Source organism: Odocoileus virginianus, chromosome 5 (assembly GCF_023699985.2).
Source record: "Odocoileus virginianus isolate 20LAN1187 ecotype Illinois chromosome 5, Ovbor_1.2, whole genome shotgun sequence".
In the NCBI taxonomy this organism is placed as follows: domain Eukaryota; kingdom Metazoa; phylum Chordata; class Mammalia; order Artiodactyla; family Cervidae; genus Odocoileus; species Odocoileus virginianus.
Genome location: NC_069678.1, coordinates 12,023,431 through 12,048,906, shown reverse-complemented (window position 1 = coordinate 12,048,906; position 25,476 = coordinate 12,023,431). Strand labels below are relative to the sequence as shown.

At 39.2% G+C, this 25,476-nt stretch overlaps 1 protein-coding gene across 7 annotated transcripts in view; it reads left to right on the top strand.

The window, feature by feature from the left end:
- The window catches only part of ASH1L (ASH1 like histone lysine methyltransferase), a 199,189-nt gene extending 174,893 nt beyond the window's left edge, over positions 1-24,296 (top strand). For 6 of the 7 annotated variants that reach the window (XM_020912393.2, XM_020912391.2, XM_020912394.2 and 3 more), the window contains 16 exons: positions 1,691-1,799; positions 2,226-2,390; positions 2,553-2,647; positions 4,279-4,436; positions 8,302-8,454; positions 11,121-11,175; positions 11,260-11,392; positions 12,580-12,828; positions 13,808-13,894; positions 15,159-15,249; positions 15,763-15,901; positions 16,018-16,190; positions 18,513-18,679; positions 19,888-19,928; positions 21,194-21,495; positions 21,841-24,296. In XM_020912393.2, the coding sequence (XP_020768052.2) occupies positions 1,691-1,799; positions 2,226-2,390; positions 2,553-2,647; positions 4,279-4,436; positions 8,302-8,454; positions 11,121-11,175; positions 11,260-11,392; positions 12,580-12,828; positions 13,808-13,894; positions 15,159-15,249; positions 15,763-15,901; positions 16,018-16,190; positions 18,513-18,679; positions 19,888-19,928; positions 21,194-21,495; positions 21,841-21,932 (2,209 nt within the window). In that variant the 3' untranslated portion in view covers positions 21,933-24,296. The remainder of the gene's footprint in view (positions 1-1,690; positions 1,800-2,225; positions 2,391-2,552; positions 2,648-4,278; positions 4,437-8,301; positions 8,455-11,120; positions 11,176-11,259; positions 11,393-12,579; positions 12,829-13,807; positions 13,895-15,158; positions 15,250-15,762; positions 15,902-16,017; positions 16,191-18,512; positions 18,680-19,887; positions 19,929-21,193; positions 21,496-21,840) is intronic. The other variant, XM_020912395.2, reaches the window with a different exon arrangement.
- The last annotated feature ends 1,180 nt before the right edge of the window (positions 24,297-25,476 follow it).

Genomic DNA, 25,476 nt, shown 5'->3' with positions numbered 1-25,476 from the left:
AAGAAGAGGGTAGGACGAATGGAGAAAGTGGCTTGGAAATATATACACCACTGTATGTAAGATAGATAGCTAGTAGGAATACGCTGTATGACTCATGGAGCTCAAACCAGTGCTGTGACAACCTAGAGCTGTGGGGTGGGATGGGGTGGGAGGGAGGTTCAAGAGGGATGGGACATGTATACCTACAGCTGGTTCATGTTGATGTGTGGCAGAAACCAACGCAATATTGTAAAGCAATTATCTTTCAAAATAAATAATAATAATGATAAATAAATTTTCTTAAGATGAATAAAGATGCGTGCTTATATACGCTGTGTGTGTGTGTGTGTGTGTGTGTGTGTGTGTGTGTGTGTACGCTACTCAGACTTAAAAAGAATGAAATAATGCCATTTGCAGCAACATGGATGGACTTAAGAGATTATAATACTAAGTGAAGTAAGTCAGAGGAAGAAAGAAAAATACCACATGATATCACTTATATGTGGAATCTGCACTTCCCTGATGGCTTAGATGGTAAAGAATCTGCCTGCAGTGCAGGAGACTGGGTTTGATCCCTGGGTCAGGAAGATTCCCTGGAGAGGGGATGGCAACCCACTCTAGTATTCTTGTCTGGAGAATTCCATGGACAGAGGAGCCTGGCGGGTTACAGTCCATGGAGTCACAGAGTCGGACACTACTGAGCAGCTTACACCTTCACTTTCGTGTGTGGCATCTAAAATGTACAAATGAACTTATTTATAAAACAGAAACAGACCCGCAGGCATAGAGAATCTTACAATTTTCAAAGGGGATAGGGATGGGGAAGGATAAAATAGGATTTATGGATTTGCAGCTATAAACTACTATATATAAAATAGATAAACAGGGCTTCCCTGGTGGCTCACTGGTAGAGAATCTGCCTGCCAGTGTAGGAGGTATGGATTTCATCTGACTCAAGAAGATCCCACTTGCCATGGAACAGCTAAGCCTGAGAGACACAACTGCTGAAGCCCACACACCCTAGAGCCGTGCTCCACAATAAGATACGCCACTGCAATGAGAAGCCCTCGAACCACAACCCCTGTTCACCACAACAAGAAAAAAGCCTATGCAGCAACAAAGACCCAGCAGAGCCAGAAATAATTAAATAAACAACAAAATCCTACTGTATAGTACAGGGAACTATATTCCGTATCCTGTGATAAACTATAATGGAAAAGAAAATGAGAAAAAGCACTCAGTAAGTGTTAGCTAAAATTATGTTACTCTATAAAGCATCTGGAACAGTATATGATACCTTATTAATAAAGTAGGTAAACTAGAACAAAAGAGACACTTGTGTACAGGTTAGAAAGGTAGAGATCAGTAGAAACTAGAAGATTTTTTATGGGTCATCCATAGGAAATAATTGTAATTTGTTTAGTAAGTAAACTAATGCCCTATGTTAAAAGGACTTCAAATACCAAGCAAGAAAAGTTTGACCTTTGACAGCAGAAAGCATGTTTTCCAGAAAACTGGTTTAGGACTATTAATCTGTCAGTATTATACAGACTAGATCAAAGGAGAGATTAAAGATTCAGTGACTGGCCAGGAAACTTGAGTGATTGGATGCAGAAACAGAGGCAAATTTGAAATCAGTATACCAACCTTTCTGGTTCTCAGGCATGGTATTATGAATCTCTGCCTTTAACTCTTGTCCCTTTCTCTATAGGTCTGTTAATGGAGTGTACCGGATTGGACTATATGCTCTTAAAGATATGCCAGCTGGTACTGAACTCACTTACGATTACAACTTTCATTCCTTCAATGTTGAAAAACAGGTAAGAATGATAAATTCAAGAGGGAGTTTGAACTTTATAATAGTACTCTATATAACATGAGCCTTCAGTGAACATTACTGATTTGTAGCCACTAAGAAATACATTGGAAAAGATTCACTCTTTGTTTCACTTACGTAGGATACAAGTCACAGTTATTCTTTCATAACTCTGTAGAAGAGACTGCTCAGTTATTTTTTGTCTCCAGTCAGTTCTTAATTTTTCTCGTGAAGTTTTTCCAAAATTTAATCTTGCCTTTCTACTACAGTGGAAACCATTTGTATTTATTTTACTCACAATGAGTTGTGTTCCTCTGGATGAAAATTTTTTGATTCAAACTTATTATTGGGTGTCCAGATACTCAGGCATTCTATTTAAACTTTTAGATTAGACTACAGACTAAAAGCATTATTCTCTTTCCCTTCAAAGCAACTGTGTAAGTGCGGCTTTGAGAAATGTCGAGGAATCATTGGGGGCAAGAGTCAACGCATGAATGGACTCACCAACAACAAAAGTAGCCAACCAATGACCACACATAAAAAGTCTGGACGGTCAAAAGAGAAAAGGAAGTCTAAGCACAAGCTGAAGAAAAGGGTAAATAATAATCTCATGGTTTTCTCCAAATATCTGCATATAGGTAATTACTGAAATAAGGGATGTACCAAAGGGTGGCATCTTCAGAGTGGTTTTCATATTCTTTGAGGTGATTTATGATTTATCGTGTTTTTCCTGCAATCTAATCCATCTGTTTTTTAGAGAGGCCACCTCTCTGAGGAACCCAGTGAAAACATCAACACTCCAACAAGGTTGACCCCTCAATTACAAATGAAGCCAATGTCCAATCGGGAGAGGTAAAAAGAAAAGTTTCTTATCTGCACTCTTTAAATTATGTGACTTGCTTGACAGTTTAAAAATTATTAAACATGTATATAGTTGAGACATTTGTTTTTTGCAGGAAGACCTTAAACAAGCATTCAGGGCTGAACTTGGGTCGAGGAAGGAACTAATTTCTAACTGAAATTTAACTTTTTATTAAAATGTGACTGTAGGCCAAAGAGAAAGATGTATGTGTGTATATATAGTAGTTGCAGTTTCTATGAGTTTGTCACCAATATTTGCACTTTCATATCATGTTATAGGTGTTACAGATAACTCAAAATATCATTCACACTCATCTCTACCTTAAAATTACTGTGGTTATTAAACCCACCACTAGATCTTGTTATGTGTTAAAAATTAATGTTCATTTCTATATCACAACTTCAAGGTTTTTGTTTAATATTCTGCAAACTGTATCAGTTTATTCAGTTTCCTTTTAATCCTATATACTGAAAGTTTCTTAAAATTTTAAATTCTTTTAGTTAACATCATTGAGAGGATTACATGTGCTTCACCAGACTGCCAAAGGAATGCATGGCACAGAAGAGATTAAGAATCCCTGTTTTGTTGATAAATTAACAGAGCAATAAAAAGGATCTTTAGTAGTCATCTTTGCTTTTCCCTATATTAAGATATTTGTCCATGTCTGAAGTAAGAGAAACAAATATGTGTGTCCTGTTTTTCAAATTGTCTTGGGACATTTCCTGCATCTTCCCTGACTATGTATTCCAATATCTTAGCAAGTTCATCCTTATCTGTAACTTTACTATAATTTTGGCCCCTTTCATCCTATTTCACTTTGAATCATCGAAATTTTACATTTCAGTAAAAGAGAGAAGTCCAGTGGTCTCTTCTTTGGCTGCATAGCAGCTCAGGGAGCTTTTTAAAACTCCTTACACCCAGGCCACACTTCAAACCACTTACATCAGAATTTTCAGAAGTGGAACCCAGGTATCAATAGTTTGTACAACTCCCCAAGTGATCTCAATGTGCAGCTAAAGTCAGGAACTATAAAATTAGTCTAACCTCCCTTTACTGAGGCTCATAGTTTTGAGACTTAAGGTCCCATCTGTTTACATGTGTGTTAGAGTGAAAATCAAATTATGGAATCATCAAAATGGTGTAAAGTTAATCAAGATGCATATAACTCATTTAAGTTTAGAGATCCATGCAGTAGCAGTGTACCTAACAGGGTTTGCCCAGTGCCTCTCCATCTTAAGTATCTTTACCTACATCTGACAGTCCAGTTCTTGTTACAGCTGACCCTAAGCCTATACTTCATCTTGGCAAATCCCTTTAGAATTCTACAAATACCGCATAAAGCTGTACCTTCAAGTCAGCGTGCTTCAGTTGCCAAAATTGTTGCAGCTTTTAGGTGGTGTTTGTCAGATATTTGTAAATATTACAGAGAAATTTTTTGTGTTATGTGAAAAAAATCAAGATGCAAAACTGAATAATGTTTCTCCATATGTAGTTCTCCTTAAAATAGCTGATTTCACTGATAAGCATTTATATCATCATACCAGCGGCTTACATAGAGTAAACTGCTAGTTAATGTTCATTGGATGGATGAATAAAGGAGCTCCTTTCTTCTTCCTTATAGAAACTTTGTATTAAAGCATCATGTGTTCCTGGTCCGAAACTGGGAGAAGATTCGGCAGAAACAGGAGGAAGTAAAGCACACCAGTGATAATATTCATTCAGCATCATTATATACCCGTTGGAATGGCATCTGCCGAGATGATGGGAACATCAAGTCTGGTAAGGACCAGGAGACATTCTTATTAGTTTTCAGGAATCAGTCCACCATAACCTATCCATCCCAGCACTTAACTTCTTTGTCTCTACTCTCAGGAATAGGAAGAAACCCCTTCCACCAGCCTTCCAGACATCACCTACAGTCTTATAATTACTAGATATAATGGATCCTTTGTGTTTAGGATCCTTTCCTACCTAGAAAATAACTTGCAGGCAGGAAAAACGGTGATGCCAAATGCAGGAGAAAATGACATTAGTGTTAATTTCAATCCTTTGTTTTCCTCCACATTCAGATCAGCATTATATAGAGATGTTCAGATTTTCTTTTTCTGACTTTCATGAATAATGAAAGTGAATAATGTACCAGTACTCCAGAGTTCAGATCTGGTATGCAGAACAGACCTTAAGCAGAAAATTTTACACATCCAAGCATCCTTTCTAACTGAAAATTAAGTATTAAAAGCTCGTGCTCTTTTTTTTTCCCACACCATCCTTCAACTTGAGGGATCTTCGTTCCCCAACCGAACAGGGATCAAACCTTATGCCTTCCTCAGTGAAAGCACAGAGACCCAACCACTGGACCACAAGGGAATTCCCCTCATACTGTTCATTTACTCTTTCTTTCCCTCAAAAAGAAGCAGGGAATTCCTGGTGGCCCAGTGGTTAGGACTTGGTGTTTTCACTGCCAGGGCCCAGGTTTAATCCAAGTTCAGAGAACTAAGATCCTGCAAGCAGCACAAGATACCAGGGGGAAAAAGTAGAAGCAGTCTGCATGGTGTATGAGGCAACATGTTGAGTGGGGTCTAGATCAATTTAGGAATTTGCCCAAAATCTTATATCTTCTCAGTGATTTGATTGGCACAGATTCTGTGAACTTACTTTCCAATTAGTTCAAGTCTTCTGAAAATAACAGCAGTTATTTCCTGACTATTTATTATAGGTCAGGCACTGAGCTAAAACATATTAAAGGGTTATTCCATTTAATCTACACAGATTACCTCTCAAGGGAAGTACAGACATTGTACTTACTTTACTGTACTTTGCAGATACAGTTTTCTACAAATTAAAAGTTTTGTGGCAACCCTGTTTGGAGCAGTCTACAGTGCCATTTTTCCAAGAGCATTCTGTCCCTTTGTATCCTCACAATATTTCAAACTTTTTCATAATTTGTTACAGTGATTTGTGATTAGTGATCATTGATGTTACTATTATAATGGCTTAGTGGCACCTCAAACCATGAACTTAATAAATGTTGTGTGTGTTCTGACTGCTCTGGCTGGCTAGCCTTTCTCTGCTACCCTCCACCCAACCACACCCCATCTCCTGGCTCTCTCCCTATCTTTGGACTTCCCTAACACCTAAGATACAATAGTATTGAAATTAGGCCAACTAATAACCCTGCAGTGGGCCCTAAGTGTTGAAGTGAAAGAAGAGTTGCACGTCTCTCACTTTAAATCAAAAGCTAGAAATTTTTTTAAAAAGCTGGAAATGATTAAGCTTAGTGAAGAAGGCATGCCTAAGCCAAGACATGCTAAAAGCTCAGTCTCTTGCACCAGTTAGCCAAGTTGTAAATACAAAGGAAAAGTTGTTGAAGGAAATTAAAAGTGCCACTCCAGTGAACACACAAACGATAAGAAAGTTAAATTGCCCTATTTTGGGTTATTTTGTTGTTGGTTTTTTTGTTTTTTTCTTTTTTTTATTGAAGGATAATTGCATTACAAAATTTTATGCTCTATTGTTGATACGGACAAAGTTTGAGTGGTCTGGATAGAAAGTCAAACCAGCCACTACATCCTCTTAAGCCAAAGCCTAGTCCAGAACTGTCTTCAGTTCTCTGAAGGCCTAGAGATGTGACGAAGCTGCAGAAGAAAAGACTGAAGCTAGCAGAGGTTAGTTCATGAGGTTTAAGGAAAACTCTGTAACATCAAAGTACAAGGTGAAACAGCCAATTCTAATGTAGAAGCTATAGAAAGTTATCCAGAAGATATGGCTAAGATCATTAACAAAGGTGGCTACACTAAACAACAGATTTTCTGTGTAGATGAAATAGCCTAATACTGAAAGATGCCATCTACTTTGCCTCTGCTGTTTTAAAGAAATGAAGTGAAAGTCGCTTAGTAGTGTCCGACTCTTTGTGACCCCACGGACTACAGTCCATGGAATTCTCCAGGCCAGAATACTGGAGTTGGTAGCCTTTCCCTTCTCCAGGGGATCTTCCCAACCCAGGGATCAAACCCAGGTCTCCCACATTGCAGGTGGATTCTTTACCAGCTGAGCCAAAACAGAATCTAAACAATAGCACATTTGTTACAAAGTGGTTTACTGAATATTTTAAGCCCTCATTTGAGACCTACTACTCAAGAAAAATTATTTCCTTTCAAAATACCACTGCTCATTGACAATGTACCTGATCACCCGAGAGCTCTGATGGAGGAGTGCAATGAGATTAATACTGTTTTTATGCCTGTAAGTGCAACATCCGCTCTGCAACCTGTGGATTGAGCAGTAATTTCCATATTCAAGTTTTATCATCTAAGAAATACATTTCATAAGGCTACAGCTGCACAGATACTGAACCTCTGATGGATCTGGGCAAAGAAAATTGAAAACCTGGAAAAGATTCTAGAGCCCATTAAGAATATTTGTGGTTCACAGGAAGAGGTCAAAATATCAACATTAGTAGGAGTTTGGAAGTCATGTCCAAACCTCATGGATGATTTTGAGGGGATCAAGACTTCAGTGTAGGAAGTGAACTACAGATGTGGTAGAAACAGCAAGAGAACTAGAATTAGAGGGGGGACCTGAAGGTGTGACTGAACTGCTGTAATATTGTGGTAAAATTTTCATGGATGAGGAGTTCCTTCTTATGGATGAGCAAAAGAAAGTGACTTCTTGAGATGGAGTCTACTCCTGGTGAAGATGCTGTGAAGATTTTGCTGAAATGGCACAAAGGATTTAGAATATTACATAAACTTAGTTACTAAGGCAGGGGCAGCAACAGGGTTTGAAAAGGTTGACTCCAATTTTGAAGTAAGTTCTATGGATAAAATGTTATCAAAGAGCATTGCATGAAGAAAAAAAGAGTATTGCATGCTGCAGAGAAATCACTTATAAAAGAAAGAGCCAAAGATGTGGCAAACTGCATTGCTGTCTTATCTTCAGAAATTGCCTCAGCCACCCCATCCTTCAGTAGCCACCACCCTGATCAGTCAGCAGCTATCAATGTCAAGTCAACAACCTTCACCAGCAAAAAGATTATAACTTGCTGAAGACTCAGATAATGTTTAGCATTTTTTGGCAATGAAGTATTTTTTAATTAAGATATATATGTTGGGTTTTTTAGACATAATGCTATTGCACACTTAATAGACTATAGTATAAAGATTTTTTTCACATGCATTGGGAAATGAAAATCTCTGTGTGACTCTTTTTTGCAGTATTCACATTATTGTAGTGTTCTGTAACCAAATCTGCAGTGTCTCTGAAGTGCCTATACTACCACTATTCTCATTTTATAGTTGAGAAGCTAAGACACAGAGTTGTAAGTATCTTTCCCCAAATCAGACAGTTAGTAATTAGTGAGACCAGAATTCAAAAGCAGACACACATATCTGAAACCCAGACTTGGAACTACTATACTCTGTTGCATCTGGCCATTAGTAAGATCCCTCTAAATTGTAGGATTTGTCTCTCTAGTAAACCCGGTGTTTTCTTATTTTTCTTTAAGGACGAAAGAACGAACTCCATAACCAGTAATCTGCTTAGTCACTTCAAGGAAAATAGAGAAAATAGCAGGAATCCATTACAGAAGAGAAAGCCACATAGAGCTCCTCTTTTCCCAAAACTAATTTTTATTGTATCCTTCCAGATGTCTTCATGACCCAGTTCTCTGCCCTGCAGACTGCTCGATCTGTTCGGACAAGACGGTTGGCAGCAGCAGAGGAAAACATTGAAGTAGCTCGGGCAGCTCGCCTAGCCCAGATCTTCAAAGAGATCTGTGATGGCATAATCTCTTATAAAGGTACCCCAAATTCTTTCTCATTAGCTTTTTAAAAAAGTTATATCACTTTCTTCACCTGAGATAGCCAAGACCAGGAGCGCATGACACTTCAGGACTGTGAGTCAGTTTTACTTGGTGCTCCCCTTGTCAGAGTGCAGACCTGGAGGGCTGATCCCAGTCTTCAGGGTTTGTTGGTGCTCCCCTTGTCAGAGTGCAGACCTGGAGGGCTGATCCCAGTCTTCAGGGTTTGTTGGTGCTCCCCTTGTCAGAGTGCAGACCTGGAGGGCTGATCCCAGTCTTCAGGGTTTGTTGGTGCTCCCCTTGTCAGAGTGCAGACCTGGAGGGCTGATCCCAGTCTTCAGGGTTTGTTGGTGCTCCCCTTGTCAGAGTGTAGAGCTAGAGGGCTGATCCCAGTCTTCAGGGTTTATTAGTGCTCCCCTTGTCAGAGTGCAGACCTAGAGGGCTGATCCCAGTCTTCAGGGTTTGTTGGTGCTCCCTTTGTCAGAGTGTAGAGCTAGAGGGCTGATCCCAGTCTTCAGGGTTTGTTAGTGCTCCCCTTGTCAGAGTGCAGACCTAGAGGGCTGATCACAGTCTTCAGGGTTTGTTGGTGCTCCCCTTGTCAGAGTGCAGACCTAGAGGGCTGATCCCAGTCTTCAGGGTTTGTTGGTGCTCCCCTTGTCAGAGTGCAGACCTAGAAGGCTGATCACAGTCTTCAGGGTTTGTTGGTGCTCCCCTTGTCAGAGTGCAGACCTAGAGGGCTGATCCCAGTCTTCAGAGTTTGTTAGTGCTCCCCTTGTCAGAGTGCAGACCTAGAAGGCTGATCACAGTCTTCAGGGTCTGTTAGTGCTCCCCTTGTCAGAGTGTAGAGATAGAGGGCTGATTACAGCCTTCAGGGTTTGTTGTCTCTGAATCCTTGGCTGTTAATAGGTTAATTTTTTGTATTTATTGGAATGTTATCATAGTTAAGCACTATATTTAAAAATCACATATTTTAGCTGTAGGATAGAAGTAGGTCTTTCTCTTGAATATAATTTTCCTGAATGAGGCGGTGAATTAGCAATTTAAGAAAAAGGTATTAAAAATGTATGACATCAGTGGTTCTTATCTGTCAATCAGACGATTGACAGATAGCTTTGAAAATAAAGTTGTGGACTCTTACCCCAGAAAAATATTATATACCTAATTTTTCATATATTTTGGAGGGTTCACAGGCCTTTTCTACATTAAGGAAAGGCTATAAAGTTACAAATAAATTACTTTTGAAGCATTTTCATGCAAACATTTACCCCACTCTTTTCCTTTTCTAAAATACATCTCTTGGGGGAAAAAAAATATACATCTCTTGGATTTGTGTTAGGGGAGAGGGTGGAGAAGGGGAGAGTTTTCAGTTTAGGTCCGTAGTTTGGTAATGCACATGACTTTTTCTAACCACGAAATTTGTAGATATTTAAAATGAGAAATTTTATTCTGCTTTTGCCTTCAACTTTTTTGTTTTTTTTTTATAATTGAAGTATAATTGATGTACGATATTATGTAAGTTACAGAAGTACAGTATAGAGATCCATAATTTTTAGAGGTTATACTCCAGTTATAGTTATAGAATATTGGCTATATTCTTGTGTTGTACAATATATCCTTGTTGCTCACTTTATACCTAATATTTTGTGTATTTTGTATGTCTTAATCTGCTGCCCCTGTATTACCTCTCCCCCACTCCCTCTCCTTGCTGGTAATCACTCATTTGTTCTCTGTATCTCTGAGTCTTTTGTTATGGTTGTTAAAATCAGCCATCAACTTTTGCTTCCTTCCTTCCCTAAATTCTGAGGGATTTGATTTTCTTTCTCTTTTCTTTCTCTGTTTACTATTTATCTTCATATTTTAGTGGTTTTTTTGCCATTTGTTAACCTCAGCATAGAGGAAAGGGCAGACCAACCTATCCTAATATGTAAAGTTTTGTGACACCTGTTCCCTTTACACTTCCTAAAGATCACACTCTGTGTTCTCAGCCAGCCCTATCTGATCTAATATGAAATTGCAGCAGATGTATCTGTCTGTCATTATATTCTGGGCATGAAACAATAGGCTTTTTCTCTCTGTGTAGTGAGTTATTAGAAAGTAAGAGAGCAAGTGAGAAGCAGCCCCACAATATGAATTTTATTTTTGTAATACAGACCAACTGTTGCAAGAAGATGGATTCCAGAATATATTTACAGTACTGAATTATTCATTATCTGGAATCTAGTTGAATCCAAACCAATATTAACTGTGGGCAAATAGTAAGAACTGGAAAACATTTTTTGAATGTAGTTGAGTAGGAATTTGCCTTAAGCATCTTAGCTGCTGCGTTAAGTTCCCATACCTCATTTTTCTTAGAAAGTTTTCATTACCCAGCTAATGCTATTTTACATTTCAAGTATATATATATATATATATATATACACACACACATAAACACACATACTGTATCTTTCATATTCCAGGTAATCCTGAATGCATCTTCTGATCTCTGCCTTTAACTACCCACATTTCTGAAAAGTCTTTTCATTTTTCACTGATTCCCAAAAAAAAACTTAGATTTTTTTTTTTTTCTAACTTTAAATTTGGGGGATTCTACTTTTTCAGTTAGGAGTTAATACTTGCCTCCCTGTAGAGTCAGTCCACCTACTAAACCTTGCATTTTTTTGCAGATTCTTCCCGACAATCACTGGCAGCACCACTTTTGAACCTACCCCCAAAGAAAAAGTAAGTTCACATACGTGGGAATTGTCTTGAGTTTTTAGAAAAGTCCTAAGTGTACCAGATTGACACCCTGGCTTTATGTTTCAGGAATGCTGATTATTATGAGAAGATCTCTGATCCTCTAGATCTTTCCACCATAGAGAAGCAGATCCTCATTGGTTATTATAAGACAGTGGAGGCTTTTGATGCTGACATGCTCAAGGTCTTTCGGAATGCAGAGGTATTTTTCACTGACTTCAAACACAGATTTAAGAAGTTTGTTCTGAAGAGATCTATTCTACAAGTTTAAGATTTTTACCCTCTTCTCCTAGCATCCTTCATATTTCTGATTAAGAAAGGCAACAATTTTTATCAAGTACCCTTAGGGTAAATTCTGCTTACTTGAAGTGCCTTGCTGTGTGCCTGCTAAGTCACTTCAGTCTTGTCTGGCTGTTTGCAACCTCGTGGACTGTAGCATACTAGGCTCCTCTGTTCACCGGATTCTCTAGGCAAGAATCCTGGAGTAGGTTGTCATAGGGTTATAGTTTTCTAAATATTGGAGATATAATAAATGGAGATAATAATATGACTAGAATGAAAGGTTAAATCATATTCCCAAAACAATTTTTGTAAAAACTTAGTTTCGTATTGAACCTTTACATTTACGTAGTAGACATTTTGCTACATTTAAGTCATATCTGTAGGCTCTACTCAATAAGTATATGTGAAATACACAGAAACATATATAGGCAAATAAATATATATCTTAAGGATGAATCGGCATATAGTACACTAATATATTGTAGAATAGGTGAAGCTCATTGGCGGAGAGGTGGGCTTGAATTGATATAAAGAAGAAGATGTAGAATATTGTATGATACGTAGAGGATATTATTCAGTGATTTTGAAATACCTTGGAGAGGTGTTTGAAGGTCAAAAGAGACTACTAGATGACAGAGGAATTGAGACTGAAGACAAGAAATGAGAGAAAGACAGATGGGAGAAGAATTGGAGCAGTCTTGAATTGTGACATGCTTTCTCCTGAACCCAGTTTCCAAATATATTTAGACTTGTAGCTTTGTGTCCTTAGTATCTATAAGACAAAGGTAAACGGAGAGATTTTCCACATTATTCTTGTGGTACTTAATCATGTTCCATGGTACTTAATCATGTTCCATAATTATCCTTGTGGACAGTAAGGTCTGTGACAGGAGTTGAATGACAGAGCAGTAGAGCAAATGGGAAAATTATCATGCAGATTCTAATTTTAATTCATTTTAGTTGAATTTAAGTTGTTTTCAATTGTCTGGCACCTATATTTGATGGTATTAAAAATGTATTAACCAAATGGGAAGATAAAGAAAATCCTGCCACCTCTTCAGGTATATTTTTAAGACAAACATGATTTCTTTCTCCTCCTTTCTTCAGAAGTACTACGGGCGTAAATCCCCAGTTGGAAGAGATGTTTGCCGCCTACGAAAAGCCTATTACAATGCCCGGCATGAGGCATCAGCCCAAATTGATGAGATTGTGGGAGAGACAGCAAGTGAAGCAGACAGCAGTGAGACCTCCGTCTCTGAGAAGGAGAATGGGCATGAGAAGGACGATGATGTTATCCGCTGTATCTGTGGCCTCTACAAGGATGAAGGCCTCATGATCCAGTGTGACAAGTGCATGGTGAGGGTCGAGAGGTGGAGCAGAGGCCTCGTCCTCATGAGTGTGGTGACTGTGTTCAGAGCGGCGGCCCCTGCCTCTTTTGCCTTCGCTTGGCAGGCTATTTATGAGCTTTAATTCTGCCTCAGTTTCTGTTATCCCTTATTCTTCACCATATTGTCCTTCTCCTTTTTTATCTTTCTCTTTCATTTTTTCTTCCCCTTCTTTTTCCTACCTCCTGTTCTGTGTGCCTACTTTCCACTGCTCACTTCTGATGTAGTCTGGATCGATAAGAATGATAATATTTAAGGTAGTGCTTTACCTGAAAAACACTAGGGATACTACACTCGATATAGCATTAATGTAAATGGAATTCAGTATATAGAGCTCCTGATGAAGGAGTCAAGGCCTGGATTTGAGCCCTAGTATCCCCATTTGATACATCTGAACTCATTACCTTATGTAAAATGGAACTATGAGTAACACATAGGATTGTTAGGAGAATATAATCAGATAAGAGTCAGTAAAAACATTTGGTAACTGTAAAGCCTTCCACAGTGGCTGTATTGTTGATGCATATTACTTTGTAAGTAATAGCTTGGTACTGTATTCATTCATCCTTCTGTTCTCTAGCCATATCCTTATTTTGTTTGCCCAGATTCATGTATTATAGTCTGTATACCTATGTTCAGATAAGTCCTCATTCTTCTTTCCTCCTACTTTTCCATTTATCTCTAATTTCTTACTTAACTCCTTAACCCTTAGTTCCTGTTTTACTTTACCCTGTCCTGTTGCTTTTCTTTATTTTTTGTTTTGCTGCAGCTTGCAAGATCTTAGTTCCCCAACCAGGGATTGAACCCAGGCCATGGCAGTGAAAGTGCCGACTCCTAACCACTGAACTGCCAGGGAACTCCCGCAGATTTTTTTTATTCTTAGTCCCTAAGACGTCTCTCAGTGAGTCTTAACTCCCTGCATACACGCACACTTCTTTTTTTTTCTGCAGGTATGGCAGCACTGTGACTGTATGGGAGTGAACTCAGATGTGGAGCACTACCTTTGTGAGCAGTGTGACCCAAGGCCTGTGGACAGAGTAAGTTGCCTCCTGATAATACTCTAATCTAAAAGTAGGAGAAGTGGCACATGGTATTTTATCTGCCCTGCTCCTAATGCACTGAATTTCCTTTGATAAGTTATTCAGCCTCTCTAGCCTTTCTTACAATTTCTTACACTTTACATTGAGGGTAATAATTCTGCCCTTCCTTTTCTCAGGAGTGGGACAAAAGGAAGAATACTTAGAAATCTATGGAAGAAATGATACTGTATAAAAACCATGGTTTTTATAAACACTGTCTACTATCCATAAAAGAAGTAGCTTACAAAGTTTAGAACTTGTGTACTCTAAATATCACTTATTTTAAGCAGCGTTTAAGGAAAAGAGCTCTGGACTCAGAGACTGGAAAAAGTTAGTCTCAGCCCCATGTTTTGTTTCGTTTTGGCCATGCTGGGTCATTGTTGCTACACACGGGCTTTCTCTAGTTGCAGCAAGCAGGGGCTCCTCTTTGGTTGAGGTGTGCAGACTTCGCATTGCAGTAGCCTCTCTTGTTGGCTTCTCTTGTCTGCCTCTAGGGCATGCGGGCTTCAGTAGTTGCAGCTTTTTGGCTCTAGAGTGCAGGCTGAACAGTTGTAGAGCTCAGGCTTAGTTGTTCCACAGCATGTGGAATCTTCCTGGAGCAGGGAACAAACCCGTCCCCTGCGTTGGCAGGAGGATTCTTAACCACTGGACCACCAGGGAAGTCGTTAAGCCCATTTTTTAAGAGAGTTGGTAGGTTGGGTAACTTGCCCAGTTATTAAATGGGTTTTTTTATTGGCTCTGCCATGTTTATATGTGTGCTCTTCTATAAAAGGAGATATTTAGGCAATATTTCTTAACAGTGGTGCTGTTGTCATTTTGAGTGGACCACTCTTGAATGTTGTGAGGTTTACATTGCAGAATGTTAGGCTTTCTTGGCCCTTGGGCACTAAGTCCTAGTATAGCTTCCTCCAGTCATTGTGACAAAGTCCCCCTTCACACATTTTCAGATGCCCTTTAGATGGCACAGAGCAACTACAGAATTAGTGCTCCATAGGGTATAGTTGGGGACATTTAGTCTGTCAAGTTTGTCCTCTGTGTTCACTTTTTCAAGTTTAAAAACTCTTGATTGCAGTCACCTTTTTTAATATCTGTGCTGTATTGAAAGACTAAGCAGTAAGTCTTAATTGGTTGGAGATTCTAGGTTTTCTTTCTTTTTCTCTTAAATAGAGAGGCTGGAAATAGTAGTCACAGCCCTTATCTCTTGGCTTTCTGCTCTTACCAGGAGGTACCCATGATCCCTCGGCCCCACTACACGCAACCTGGTTGTGTCTACTTCATCTGTTTGCTCCGAGATGACCTGCTGCTTCGTCAAGGTGCATACACAGAAGCTGACTCTACTTGCCAAAGCTGACCTTTCTGAACAGTAGGGAGTATCTGCTGTCTGCATAATAGTCCTTGTCTCCATATGACCTTTAACAGCAATAGAATATAGGTTTCTTTATATCCTCAAGTTACTTAGGCTTACATACATTTATCTCCACCAAATAATATTTAAGGTAGTGTTTTAAAAACTGAAAAACATTATGCTAAAAATAAATTGGAGAGACCAGAGTGTTACAAAGCTAGCTTTAGGACTGGGGAAGACATACAGTATTCCAAGAGGTAGCCCACCTCCCTCGTGTCATTCTCATGGCCTCAGATTGATTACCATCACCATCATACTGCTGGTTGTGGTTACCTATTTCTTGTTTTAGATGTTAAGTTCTTTGTGTTTAGACCTTGGTTCACACTAGTGAACACCTAACGTAATTCATACAGGAATCATTTTAACCTTCTCCTGTGTTCTGTGCCTTCTGTGTCTTTAATCTTCTTCTATGCCTTCCTAGGTGACTGTGTATATCTGATGAGGGATAGTCGGCGCACCCCTGATGGCCACCCTGTCCGTCAGTCCTATCGACTGTTATCTCACATTAATCGAGATAAACTTGACATATTCCGCATTGAGAAGCTTTGGAAAAATGAAAAGTATGTGTTGAGGTCCTATCTCTTTTCTTCAAGCTGTACCCTACTAGAGCGGTGCTGGATATTCACTACAATCTTGATAATTTAACTTCTCCCCTCTCTTTTTTTTTTTTTTAAAGAGAGGAACGGTTTGCCTTTGGTCACCATTATTTTCGTCCCCATGAAACCCACCACTCTCCATCCCGTCGGTTTTATCACAATGAACTATTTCGAGTGCCACTTTATGAGATCATTCCCTTGGAGGCTGTAGTGGGGACCTGCTGTGTACTGGATCTTTATACATACTGTAAAGGTAAGTGATTTGCACTACCTAAAAAATGAGCTCCTGGCTGCCATTCATTGATCCATCTGTATAGTCTCTCTCTGATAAAAGATTGTCCAAGGGTGGCTTTGAAGCTTCAGAGAGCTATATAAAATTTTTTCTTCCTTTTACCTAGTGCTTGGTACTCAATAAATGTTAATTCTCCTTTTAATTTAATTCATCTTTTTCATAGTGTGTATTTAGCACTCTATTAATACTTGTGGGAAGATAAGTTATTAGGGTCGTGCAAACATAATTGGTTTCGGACTTTGACTTTTAAATCATTATAACTAGGTTCACAAAATAGGGAACTGTAACAGTCAACACATTTTTGCCAATAAGAAGTAAGTTTGTTTATTCCTATAGCATAAAAATCTATGCTTCAGGATTCAACAAACTCTTGGAAAGCATTTTCTGCCTCTTGCTGGTTGTGGAAACATTTTCCCTGCAAAAAATTGTTGAGATGCTCAAAGAAGTGTAGTTGGTTGGCACGAGGTCAGGTGAATATGGTAGATGAGGCAAAACTTCATAGCCCAGTTTGTTCAACTTTTGAAGCATTGGCTGTGCAATGTGCAGTCTGACATTGTGGAGAATTGGGCCCTTTCTGTTGACCAATGCTAGCTTCAGGCATTGCAGTTTTCAGTGCATCTTATCAATTTGCTGAGCATACTTCTCAGATATAATGGTTTCACCAGGATTCAGAAGGCTCTAGTGGATCGGACCAGCATCAGACCACCAGACAAGTGACTGTGACCTTATTTTGGTGCAAGTTTGGCTTTGGGAAGTGCTTTGGAGCTTTTTCTTTATCCAGCCACTTAGCTGGTTGTCTCCAGTTGTCATATAAAGTCCACTTTTCATCACAACATCATAATCTGATAGAGACATGTTTTGTTATTGCACAGAATTAGAGAAGACAGCACTCCAGAACAACAGCTGTTTTGATTTGCAGTGAGCTTATGAGGCGCCCGCTTATCCAGCCGTTCACCTTTCCAGTTTGCTGCAAATGCCCAGCAACCATAGAACGGCCAACATTGCGTTCTTTGACAGCTTCTCATGTAGTTCTAAGAGGATCAGCTTCGATGATTCCTCTGACTTGGTTGTTGTCAACTTCTACTGGCTTACCGCACTCCTCATTTTTAAAGCTCTCATCTAAAAAAAAATAATAATAATAAAGCTCTCATCTCCTTTACAAAACTTCTGAACCACCACTGCACTGTACATTTGTTAGCAATTCCTGGGCCAAATGTGTTGTTGATGTTGCAAGTTGTCTCTGCTGTTTTATGACCCATTTTGAATTTGAATAAGAAAATTGCTTAAATTTCCTTTTTTGTCTAACATCACTTCACTAGTGTAAAATAAGTATAAACAGCAAGTAATGTCATTAGCAAAAAAAAAAAAACATAAAGCAAGAAATGTGAATTAAAATGATATATAACATAACCACATTTCAGAATGTATTTCAGTATCAAACAGCAAAGTTCAACAATGCAAAATCTACAGTTACTTTTGCACCCACCCTAATACTCTTTCCCCCAATTCCAAAATCCTTACGGCCATCATCAACTTGCTACATTAAACAAACGAAAAAAGCACAACAGTTTCATAAGGTTTGTGGCTAACAGTAGAATCAATCTAATTTCAGATTCCAGTTTCAACAGTTTTTACCTGTGTGCCCTTGGGCAAGTTATTTAACCTATTGAAAATAGGGATTAGTATCTATTTTAGAGAGTTTTGTAAGGATTAAATGAAATAATCTACAAAATCACTAAGCCCAGTTTATGGCTCACAATAAAACTCACTATATGTTAGTTATCATTAGAAGCAGAGTTTAGTTTCCTAGGTCTTTCTCTTAGCATCACAGCAAAATAGTCCAGAAGAATTCCTTGCAAAAACTAAGTGCTTGAAGCTCCATGCTACTGATGACTCCTCCATCCCCTACTTTATATAAAGTTTTCATTACCAAATGTGCTTCCCTCATTTGAAGTGTCTTTTCTTTTCTTATAACTTCCCCATAATGTGCTGTTTTTCCCCTGAAATGTTCTCTCAAAAATTCCTGCAGCACTCAGTGTATGTTTCTGGTTTCTTTCCATCCTGTAGAATGCCCTTTCACTCTTTTGATTCCCTTTCCCCTTTGACACCAGTGTCTCCTTTCTTCTGCAATCACCAAATGCTTACTTGTTCCCCCTCTCAAAACAGCTACCATGTTTCCCTCTTAGGAAGTCTCCCTTCTTTCCCACTGGTTTGTGATAGGCAGCTCAGGGTGAGGGAAGGGAAAATAGGGGGAGTGTTCTTTAACAGTGTTTGGCCTCATAGGGAGACCCAAAGGAGTGAAGGAGCAAGATGTGTACATCTGTGATTATCGGCTTGACAAGTCAGCACACCTGTTTTACAAGATCCACCGCAACCGCTATCCTGTCTGCACCAAACCATATGCCTTTGATCACTTCCCCAAGAAGCTCACTCCAAAAAGAGATTTCTCAGTAAGTCTCCTTCTCTCTTCACTGTATGTATCGGGACAGTCTAGTTCATGCATGGAATTCACAAGAGTGAGAATTTTCAAGTGGCTCTCTGCTTCTTCACACTGTTTCCATCCCAAACTGGAAAACTCCCTCTCTGTGGATGTTTGAACAGCAAAAATACATTTATTCTGCATTTCCTGGCATGGGCTATGCCTCAGGGAATTGTTATTATATTTTAGATAGGTTTTCCTCTTTTTTTCTCTCTTATACCTCTTTACCATCTTTGCCCTTGAGCCGAATTTTGTAGTTTTTTGGTTTCTGACACCCATAATTTTGAGAAACAAAAAGAAAATAACATTGAGAAACCTTTGGTGAAAATAAGTTAGTGCTTTTTATCCTTGGATTTAAAATATAAGACATTATTATCACTATATAAAATTTTAGAAGTACAGAACCATTAAGACGTAAAAATTGTTTATTATCCTACTACACAGAAAGTAACTGCTGTTTTCATTTTCAGCCCTTTTCCTATGTGTTTGTTTTGTTTTGTTCTGTTTTTTTCAGATTGTTGTGAACATATTCCTCCAGTTATTTTGTGCCATTTGTTATCATTTCATAAAGTTCATAAAGTTCTGGTTATCCATCTATTTGCTACAGTGAAACCCTGGACTAAACTCCTCATCCATGAGTCTTTTTATCAGTGGGCCTATCGGAATTCAGAGTTGTCATCCTAGAATGCTTAGAAATAGTCTAACCAGAATGCACACCTTTATGTCCCATATTTTCCTATGTCCCTATTTTTGGATTTCTGTGAATCATATTTCTTTTATATTCTCCCCGCCCACCACCGGGCCCTGCCTGTCATTCTTTGGTCTTGCTTGCTCAATCAGCAGCTCACTGTCAGCTTTGAAACTCCAACCTTAACTTCGCAGAAGTTGGGATGGGACAAAAGGAATTGTGACCCTTTCCCTTCTACTGTCATTCTAGGCTTATAAAATGCTAAAAAAAAAAAAGTTGTATCCTACAGATTACTAGAAGGACTGACCTTCTGACCTTAAAACACAGTCCTCCAACTTGTAAAGGATTTAGCCCAGCAGTGCCTTTTTTTTTTTCTTTACTTCCTTGCCTCCCCACCTCCTTTATCCTGAGTTAGCCCCAGATCATCTGATTCAGCTTTGCCAGCATTTGCAATAAACTTACCAACTTACACTTCAATGTCTTCTCTGCAGCCTCATTATGTCCCAGACAACTACAAGAGGAACGGAGGGCGGTGAGTCCCACTGGGGGGATGTGATTAACCAGTAGCTTGAATGGAGCTAGAGAACAGCCACTTACCCATTCATCCCCAGCCCTAGGATTGAGACGTCTCTGGCAGAGTAGCCCAATATAGTGCCAAGAATAATATGGAAGAACTGCACTTCGGTGGTTGTGGACTCATTATGGAGCCTTCTTTGGGGCAGGGAGGGAAATTTGTAAGATCAGAGAAAGAAAATGATTTGGAACAGAACTCTTGACATATTTGGAAAAATCTCTCTTTTAAGTTTCTGAAAGCTTTCCCTATTACCTCAAGGTGTATCAACTCTTAGGTCTTCAAGGAACAGAAGTAGCTAGAAGTGCATGGTTTTAGCTGAGCAGTTTGGACTCATAGTTTTTATTTGTGCTTGTTTTGTACATAAGAGGGGTATTCTGGTGGAGGGAGGACCACACCCTGTAGCATATGGGATCTTAGTTCCCCAATCAGGGATCGAACCCATGCCCCCTGCAGTTGCAAGTGCAGAGGCTTAACCACTGGATCACCAGAGAAGTCCTGAGATGGGTGTTGTTAGAAAGTACTGAAGGTTTTTTCAGTTTCTTGAATGGTAGTGTAACAGTTACTTTACCTGTAGCAATAGCTTTTTTTTTTTTTTTTTAGGAAATCAAATATATTTCTTTTTTTTTTAATATATTTCTTTTAAAAAAAAACATAATAGATGAGAGAAATTTAAGAAAAGTAAAACCTATTTAAATGCTCATTGTAGTTGAACTATTGGTATCACAAGGTTGTGCCATACTTCTGTGTACTCATGAAGCAATCAGAACTAGCTCAGCATTTTACCAGCTCTGGTCTATATTATGGATTCCTGAAAGAAAGAAGAAAAATTGAATTTTATAAATAGAAATTAAATTTCAGAGAAGGTTGGTGATTTTTTCAAAAAATAATAAAATAAAGACCATAGGGACTTCTCTGCTGGCCCAGTGGCTAAGACTCTGACCTCACAATACATGTAGCCCAGATTCAATCCCTGGTCAGGGAACTAGATCCCACATGCCGCAATGATGATCCTGTGCACCACAACTAAGACCCAGTGCAGCCAAATAAATAAATTAAACATTTAAAAAATAATAAAATGAACACCATAGCCAAGTTTCTTACATCTTGAGCCAAGCTTCTAACAGCTAGCCTACAAGATCCAGAGGTCTTTTCCCTTCATCCCCTTTCCATCCCCAAGTGCCCTGCTTAGCCTTCCTCTCTCAATTCATATATCCTTCTGGCAGATCATCCTGGAAGTCTGAGCGCTCAAAGCCACCCCTGAAAGACCTGGGCCAGGAGGATGATGCTCTGCCCTTGATTGAAGAGGTTCTGGCCAGTCAGGAGCAAGCAGCCAGTGAGATGCCCAGCCTGGAGGAGCCAGAACGGGAGGGAACCACTGCTGAAAACAGCGAGAGTGAAAAAAAAACAGAGGAAAGTAGTCAAGAACCCCAAGTAACCTGTACCCCTGAGGAGCGACGGCATAATCAACGGGAACGACTCAACCAGATCTTGCTCAATCTCCTTGAAAAAATCCCTGGGAAAAATGGTAAGGAAAATCAGGCTCCTACCTAGGGTTTAAGATAAATGCGATATTAGCAGAGAGGGAATGAAAAAGAGCAACTTCTGATTATTTGCCTAGAATGGAAAATATTCTTTAAATGGCACAGTTTTTTCATGGGCCTGTTCTTAAATTCCTCTTGGGATTGAAACTGGGAGGTGAAAGGATCTCCTCACTGGAAGGTAGCTTATTTCAATTTGGCCTGGAGGAAGGCCTGAATTGCTGGTGGGTTGGCAAAGAGTCCATTGAACTCCTGTGACTTCCTGAGAGCTCAAATCTGGAATAAGGAGTGGGAGGGTAGAGTTTGATGAGCCTCCTTGGTTCTGTTTTCAGCCATCGATGTGACCTACTTGCTGGAAGAAGGATCAGGCAGAAAACTTCGAAGGCGTACTTTGTTTATCCCAGAAAACAGCTTTCGGAAGTGAACCTCAAAGAATGAGAACATCAAGCATCTGGGATCCAGTGGAGCCTACAGTCCTGCCTCCTGTTCTCTGAGTGCAGACAGGGGTGGGAAGGGTCCGTCCAGCAAGGGGAATGGGGCCACGTCGTTGACATTAGGTACTTAGTAAACCTTGGAGCTAGTGGAGAGGAAGAGGAAGGGGATCTGTCCAGACAGTTCAGCTTAACTTGTTTTCCTCTCCATTGCTTCACCCTGAGGGTTAATAATGTCGGGTGGAGGGCAGAGCACATTGGGGATGACCAGAATCTTTTGGTACTTTATAGCACTTGCCCCTCTCCTCAGCTTGGGTTTCTCTGTGTCATCCTCTGATCTTGCAGGCACTGCTAAGAAGCTGCTTCCTATACCCAGGTATAACTCAGACTCCAAAGGGACAGGGCCAGGATCCCCACCCCACCCTGTCTGTCCTCTATAGGCTCCAAGAGCTACCCCTAGAGACCTAAAACACAAACAGTAGCTGGGCCTTGTTTGAGATCCCTGACTAGGAAAAGTTTCTCTCGCCTCTTTTCCCCAACCAGGTCAAAGTAAAATGTGAGTTGACAACTCAAAGCACTTGTAACTGCTGCCCCCTCCCTACCTCTACTATCCCAAATGGAATCATGGAATAGGGAAGGCCCCCATGGGGTCAGAAGGGCACAGTCCTTATTGTAATTATTTTTGTTTTCACCTTCATAACCTGCCGACCATATTTTTTTTCTAACGAGAAGGCCAGGCCCCCGCCAGCACACGTGCTGTTTATGCGCTGTGGTTCTTGTGTGTCTGCTGTGCTGTGCGAATGGAGACTCATTTCGAAGAAAAATCATTTTAAAACCTGCGTAAAAATGAACTCTAACCACCCCCCAACAAAAGTCACTACATAAACTGTTGAGCAGAATTCACCTATCAGAGTATTTGTTGTGAGTGTAGATTATCAATTGAAAACACTACTTCTTGTTTTACTTGTACAGTTTTCAATGTCCATCTCTTAAAGAGACAGTGTGTCCTCCCTGCCCCTAATCCCATCTTCCTTCACCTTCCTGATGACTTCATCTTCAGGAGGGATATCCAGGGTGTCACCTTCCTTCCCATTCACTTGACCAGGAGTTACCAGATAAATTGTCTCTTTAAAAATAAAACTTAAAAAGCTTTGCTTTGTTGTCTTCTCAGACATACATATGCATATATGTTTTAGATGTTCTTATAAGAGAAAAGATGGTTTTTAAATGTGCCAAGTTGTGTGTTGTATATATATATGTATGTATATATATATATATATATCTGCTGCGTGATTAGTAAGCAATACAATAGTTAAACATTTCCCCATTACTTTTTCTAATATTGGACCAATGCTGTCCTAATTGTACATTTCCTCTTAGGATGACGACGCTCTGACTTGTTTAGGTAGAAACATTGACCACCTTCCATTCCATTGAATTTTTCTTTTTCTCCTTTCTGTGTCAATCTTGAGGGAAAAAAAAAAAGTAAAAGAGACAGGGGATGCCAAAGATCCCCTTGAACAGAGAAAAAGCAGAATAAATATTTTATTAAAGAAAAAAGAGAATTAAGAAAATAGTTTGGAGTATTTTCTTACTGTAGAGAAGCACTGTACATTACTAAGAGACCTGGGTATAAGATACTCACGTGTGGAGCTGGGAAAATCGCATGTCCAAGCCCGATTGAGTGGTTTCTTTTGGTTTTCATTGCAGGGAGCCGGGTGGGAGGGAGGTGGGAATAGGGGCACTTTGGGGGTCTCCTTTTAGTCAAAGCAGGAAAATGACAAGAAAGAGATTAAAATTCAATATTTCCTTTAATAGTGTTAAACACTAAAATTTTAAAAAAGTCTCAAAAAAAGAAAAAATAAAAAAAAAACTTTGTAAAATGCGAGAACAGAAGCAAAAGACACTACGCTCTGTCATTTTATCTTTCTTTTGTTGAAAGACTAAAAACTGAAATGTTTTTTAGACAATCAAATGTTAGGTAAGTGCAAAAACTTGTTTTTTCTTACTGGTGTAGAAATTAATGCCTTTTTTTATTTTTCGGTTATTTTATAATAACAAAAGAACCCCCTAGCTGCCAGGTGGGTTTTGGTGTTTGAAATGCGGGGCAAAGCACTACATCACTGCAAATAGATACAGAGTTAGTCTGCATGTCTGTAGGCTGTGTGATTGCGGAAAATATAAATGCTGCTAATATATTTCCTTTTTACAAAAGCATATCTAAATAGATGATTGTTTTGATGTTAATCTTTGTAAATTATGTATTACCAATTTTAACATTGGATGTAATTGCATAAAAAGCTTGCATCTCAATCCTTGAAAGTCTAGTATTAAATGGAAAAAACTTTTCCTAACTACAGAGTGGTGAGCTTGCTATTTTTTTTCCTCTTTCCTATCCTCCATTTATATTCCCAAGATCTTCTTCATCCTGTTTCCAAAAAGATTTGTTTAAAACCACTCAGCATCCTAGGCCCCACATGGGCACTCCAACCACCGTTGACTGTTGGATAAAACCTTTTCCTCAGCACTTACAGCCTTTTTGGTCTGGGCCAAGCCTAACCAGTCAACATAATAATTAGTTACACCTGTACCCCTTGTAACACACAGACATCTACTGCTCATTAACAACCTCTAAGGTTGGCAGTAAGTTTAGACTACATTTTCTAGGCCACTATGTTAGACTGTTTCCATTGTAAGCAATGTACATGTATTCATTTATTTCATCTTCATAACAGCCCTTTTGGTAGGTACCAAAACCAAATTTTACAGATGAGGAAACTGAAGCAACAGAGAGGTTAAGTAACTCACCCAAGATCTTACAGCTAGTTAATCTTCATAATAGTCCCCTGTAGTTATTATTCCCGTTTTTGTAGAAGTAAAAACTGAACCTCGGGAAGGTTAAGTAAACTTGCCAGATTATCTAGAACTAGTGTTGGAGCCAGAACTCCAAAATCTTTTAAGTTCATCCGCAAATAGCAAAGTTGTCAGAAATAGCCAAAGCCTGCCCCTACTAAGGAAGATAAATCTATTCCTGCCAACTGAAAGACCTAACAAACTCTTGTCCTAGACAGGAGTCAGACATTTAATCTTTGAGTTCATCTAGAATACAGTTGCTCAGAAGCCTCAAGACAATTGACTACAAGAGCTCAGTCTCTACTCCTGCAAGAACTTAGGGTTTATCCCACTATTACATAACAGTCTATCCATGGCTGCAAAAACAATACCGTAGCAGTTAATTTAAGGTTTCTTTAATCTTTATTTAAACTTTAATATCCCTTTAATATCTACTTAAAGCTATTCTGTTTGGATAATATATGATAATAGCATAGAACTAATTTTATATCAATCTTTGCCCTATCTCAAGATGTTCTGTTACCTGATAACCATTAGGCTCCAGCTGCCAATATCACCAGGTCTCATTGATGCTCTGACAATATTGTTCTAGGACTCCTCCCACTTTTGAGGATTACCCACTATAAAACCAAGCACATAGGGATGAGAGTCAGAAAAAAGGAGAGGGCAGGTTGAATCATAGGA